Source organism: Pteropus vampyrus, unplaced genomic scaffold (genome assembly GCF_000151845.1).
Source record: "Pteropus vampyrus isolate Shadow unplaced genomic scaffold, Pvam_2.0 Scaffold35, whole genome shotgun sequence".
Classification (NCBI taxonomy): Eukaryota; Metazoa; Chordata; class Mammalia; order Chiroptera; family Pteropodidae; genus Pteropus; species Pteropus vampyrus.
This window is the reverse complement of record NW_011888816.1, coordinates 190,599-196,077: the sequence shown is the minus strand read 5'-3', so window position 1 is coordinate 196,077 and position 5,479 is coordinate 190,599. Positions and strand designations below refer to the sequence as shown.

Genomic DNA, 5,479 nt, shown 5'->3' with positions numbered 1-5,479 from the left:
CCCAAAGACATGGACACAGATGTTCATAGCAATACTGTTTACAACAGCTGCCAACTGGGAATGACCCAGATGCTCATCCACAGTAGAAGGAATGAATAATAGCGGTAGAGCCACACGCCAGACTGCTATGCAATGGCACTGAATATTGTACAAAGACACGCTTATGTGGGTGAATAGCACGGACATAACACCGAGCACGAAACATTGAAAAGTACACATCGTGCAACTCCTTTTACATGAAGTTCAAAAACAGGCAGAACTGATCTGTGTCCTTGGAATTCGGGAGTCGTTACCCTTGCTGGAGTAAGGCGGCTGGTAACAGGAGGGTATGAGGGAACTTGGGAAACTTGCTGTGTCGTGATCTGGGCCCCACATGCCTGGGGACGCACCAGTTTGTGAAATGTCACTGAGTTGTACACTGATGTGTACTTTTCTGTATGTATAGTACACTAAAATCTTTAAAAATTAAGAGGACGAAACCAGTGTGTGCTTTGTCAGTTCTCAACAGAAGAGGCATTGTGGGTACCACGGCCCCTTCTGTGTAAGCTTTCCCCTGATTCTCCTGCTTGAATGTACCCATCCATTTTAATGTCTCCACCTGGACATACAGAGTGGGGTTACTCCTCCCCGCACCCACTCCATGGCCTAAAGGGAATAAACCAGAGAGGACGCTCCCCCTACTTACTTTGGCTCTCTGCCAGGACAGGCACCAAACCACATTTGCCAGCAATGTAGATAAATCCTCCATCCAAACTCATAGCATCAGCTTCTCCTTTCTGGCAAGACAGAGCAAACCACCGGCACCACAGTGAGACCGTTTCCCGTCCCCCTGTTTTTATAGCTCTCTGCCAGAATGTTGCATGTCAGGTGTCTCAGCGAAGCGGCACATAGAGGCAGCGGGTGTTTCAACTGAGCGCCCAAAGGAAACACCGTGTGCGCGATTAACTTTCTGCCAGCCCCACATGCCTTTCATGCTGTCACTTCCGTGGGAAAGACCAGGCACAGGCTGCACTGACTCTTTGTCCTCTGAATGAAACGCTTTCTGTGCTCAGAGTGCTCTTGGGATGCCCTCCTGGACCAGCCTTACTCACTGAGACAGATGGGGCCAGCTGGCCTTGTCTCCTCTCAGTTCAAAGTGCTATCCAGAAGTTGGTCAGCAATTGAGCAGAAAGAATGAAATGGGCTCAAATCAGAATGAATAAGCCCAAACTCCAAACTAGGACGTGGATTCATCAAGCTCCCCGAACTCTCTCTTTGGCCCAGTAATAAATTTTTTACTGTGATATTAAAAATAACTGGAGATGTGGATGAAGATTTCTATTCAAGGATATCATCACAGCGTTATTAATAGTAACAAAATAAAGGGACAAAGAGGAATAGGGTCATAACTAAACTGAGCCACATCCACATAAACGATATCCTGAAATTATTTTTTCGAAAGTATTTTCAAATAATATGTATTCAAGTGGCCATGATATACTATTCAGTGAAAACGACTCAAAAACTACCTAACTGGCATGATCCAGTACGTTGCCAGCCCTTGTATCCACGTACCCAGAAATCCTGGGCTGGGAGATTATCAACACTTTAACTGTGGTGTCTCTCAGTTTTGTTATTATTATTTATTTAAGGTTTTGAGGTTTTCATTATTTATTTATTTAACATCCTACCTTTCTATATTTTCCAAGTCATTCTCATAATCGGAGTGGTGGTGAACCCACAATAAACAGGGGTGTTTTTTTTTTCTTTTAGATAGCTAAGAAAATTAGGCTGATTTACAAGAGAAGGGGGGACTACGGAGTGAAGAAACAAAGGACTTGTCTCAACAGGGTGGAAATCTTTAAACGGTTATTAAGAAATGGGATAAGAAATTGGACATTGGTGGGCTCAAAATAAAGACCCTAATGTGGTACTGTCAGAGAGTGACTGGCCAGGTAGGAGACCCTGCCGGTCTTTCAACATTAAAGGGCCCTAAACAAATCTGCTTGGTTTACTTTACTCTGGAGGGATTTAAAAAGCCAGAAGGCAAATATAGTAATAAGAAACTTGACCTCAAATCAGCTCAGGCAATAGTCCCACAAACCAAGCATCATTAGGATTGATGAAAGGGGCAGAGGACCCAAGACCATAGGCACATGTGTGGGCAAAATGGCTAAGGGGTACAGAAGATATTTTTCCTAGAACTCTTTGACGTGGGACCCCAATGTTTTGTAATTCCAAAACTTGTTGGGGATGTCTTAATGGGGGCTCCAGTTAATTTGGGAGGATATACGGATGCAAGAGTTGACGAGATTGAGGTAGACGTTCGAATGAACGTTGGAATATTTGAACAGATTTTATGTGGAGTGGTGTGTCTCCATTACCTAGATGTATTATTGAAATAAAAATTATGTCTGAAAGGGAAATACTTCTACTACCTAGTATCGTAAAACAGAAGGCATGTTAAATTTATCCTTCAGCCGGTATTAGTTAGGCATGCTCGTTAGAAATCTATAGAATCGGCTGAGCTGGTACCGGTTAATTTGCAACAGTATAAAATACCTACTGGAAAAAAGAGAGTGCCCCTTTAATGAATGACATGCTAGAAGCTGGAGTGCTGGACTAACAAATTCTGTGACAAATTCCCTTTTAGCCCCACGTGGACTAGACTGGAGTTTATGACAAAAGCCTGAGTGCCACCCAGAGATGACCGCTAGTATTTTTGACCAGATAATTTCCCAGTGCACTGGTAAGACACGTGATACTTAAGAAAGAATTACTAGCCTGCTATCGGACATTATATGAAACTGCCCTCATGACTGACGGACGGATGTAAAATAATTTTGAAACCTGAATTACTCATCACGTCTTGGGTGATGTGGAGAAATATTGTAGGGAAGGCAGTGTTCGGAAGAGATCCGTAACAAAACGGAAATGGTTGATATGGTAACGTGCTCCTGGAGGAAAGCAAGGAGGCGCTCATCATATTCACCCTACAGTTGATTTTGGAATCACCTGGGGAGCTGCTAGAACCTACTGTCTGTCACCTGAGCACTGCCCTGTGAACAGCTATTAACGGACAAACACCTGCATGGCTTATGGCTGGCAGTTCCAAAGTAAACGGACAGAATCCCATTTGGAAGACCGCTGTATTCCCACGGAGTGAAGGGGAAACTCTGATTGAAGCAGGGAAAACCAGTCAGCGAGCTGAACTGCGTGCTGTTCTCTCCGATGCTTGGGTTTTACCAGCTCACGGGTGGTGGCAAATGGCTTGGTCATATGGTCAGGCAGATGGGCGATGGAGAACTGGACTATCAAAGGGATGCCCATATGGGGCACGGCAATGTGGAAATAACTGCAGGAATTTAAGGGTGAATTAAAGTAGTAAACTAGTGGCTTTTCTGAGTCCTGTGAGTCCCTGTAGAGAATTATTGAAACTAAGAATCATCCCACAGACGGCAGGATTTATAAGTGGATCCAGCTGGGTCTGGAGATTTATTTTTTGACAGTTTTTCACTATGAATTCAACTTTTAATAGATGTCTATCTATTCGTCCTTGGATGACCTTCAATAAACAGCTTCAGCTTTTTTAACTGAAAGCTGTTCCTATTTGCACACTGTGCCCTCGCTGGCCCCAAGCAGACCCTACCGGCAGCCCCTGCCTAACCCACACGCACGCTGCCCCCGCGCTGTCTTAGCACCCCGTCACTTCCAAGCAGATGCCCAGCACCTGGGCTTTTCTCAGAGGCCCGCTGTCCCGCCCCCACGCGACGTGGGCTCCCACAGCGGGCGGCGCCCTACCAGGACGAGGGCGATGCAGTCCTCCGTGGTGTTGGCTGTGGCACAAGTCACTTTCCCGGCGCTCTGCGCGCTCCACTGCTGGCACTTGCTCTCCTCCTTGGGGCCCACGGCGCACCAGAGGACCCGCGCACGCAGGCTTTCCACCTCCTCCACCGCTGCCCAGAGGGACACGGCCGTCACCGGGGGCCCTGGGCCTCCCGAGGGACGCCCCGGCACCACCGATCTCCTCCCGGCCCAGGCTCCACGCCGAGCGCCCCTCCCGCTTGCCCCTCCCGCGGCAGCTCCCTCCGGGATGTAAGAGTCTTGCTGCCCCCTCACCCCCTCGGCTCAGCAACCAGCCCCTTCTCCGCTGCTTCTCATTCTCCATTCTCCTGGCTTCTGATCCACCCTCCAATCTTAAGTATAATGACTTGCCTAACACCTCGGGTCCACGGGGTAAAAGCTCCAGGACACAGAAACAGTGGCGGCCCCAAGAGGTGGCCTACCCCGCGGGGCTGCAGACCAGTACTGGTCAGTGGCCCGTTAGGAACCCGGGGCACAGCAGGAGCTGAGCGGCCCATGAGTGAGCAAAGCTTCATCTCTGTTTGCAGCTGCTCCCAAATGCCAGCATCACCGCCTCAGCTCCGCCTCAGATCATCATCAGGCATTAGATGCTCATAGGAACACCAGTCCCTGGTGCCAAATAGGTTAGCAGCTGCCGGCATAAGGGACCTTGTTCCCCTCCCTGACCTCCCATAAGGCTCACAGTCACCACTAGTAACTATAATGCAACCCCTGGATTCACCCGCACTCCACTCCAAGCCCCCCAGAAGGGGAAGGGCCAAGGCAGAGCAGGCGCTGTGTGGAATGAATCCCCAGGCAAGACGGGAGCCCGGGCACAGGGTGGTGTGTCCCCAGGCCGTGGGAATCACCCCAGGAGGGGCCCTGGCTCTCTTGGTTCATGTTCATATTTCTCATTTCATAAGAGGCGAACTGATTTTTCGGTCGGGGCTGGGGAACCTGCTGTCCGTGGGGACACACGGCAGCACGAATCAGGTGGCAGCATGTTTGTTTAGAGACAGCCCACACGTTGAAAGGCCCTGACTCGGTCAACAGAAGACACTCGCACCTGCATCAAACCTTGCACGGTGAAGACCTTCAGTGGCAGGGAGATGGGGAGGGCACCCTTAGCCAGCAGGGCCCGCTGCTCTTACACGAGGGGGTGTGCGGTACTCTCCCCGATGGACTCAACCATGGCCCACCACCCACACCAGCCTGTCCTCACTCACTTTCTCTCAGGCCCCTGACGGCTTTGAGGTAGTTGGAACCGAGGTACAGCCCAGCATCCATCGTCGGGGGGATCCTCAAAAACCCTTTAGAGCCATCTTTGAAAAGCAGGTCCTTCTCCTCAGAAGGGGAGTCAAAGAGCTGGAACATCGGATCCTTGCCATTTCCAAAATTCTCCTAATCAAGGAAAAATAGAATGTATGATGTCAGGAATAAATAAGAAAGGAACAAAACACGATGTGGAAAAACAGTACGGGGAACTTAGGGATGATTCTGAGGGTAGGGAGACTTCCCCCTGCAAGGGACTCGTGCCATCCCTGTGACATAGCTCGGTTATGGCTTATTCTTTAGAGCAGCGGTCCCCAACCTGTTTGGCACCAGGGACCGGTGCTCCTGTGAGAGTCTAATGCCTGATGATCTGAGGTGGAGCTGA

At 49.3% G+C, this 5,479-nt stretch overlaps 1 protein-coding gene across 1 annotated transcript in view; it reads right to left on the bottom strand.

The window, feature by feature from the left end:
- The window catches only part of LTF (lactotransferrin), a 33,426-nt gene that overhangs the window by 12,765 nt on the left and 15,182 nt on the right, over window positions 1-5,479 (bottom strand). The window contains exons 9-10 of the mRNA XM_023529019.1: window positions 3,781-3,935; window positions 686-776 (exon numbers count right to left, since the gene is read on the bottom strand). Coding sequence (XP_023384787.1) covers window positions 686-776; window positions 3,781-3,935 — 246 coding nt within the window. The remainder of the gene's footprint in view (window positions 1-685; window positions 777-3,780; window positions 3,936-5,479) is intronic.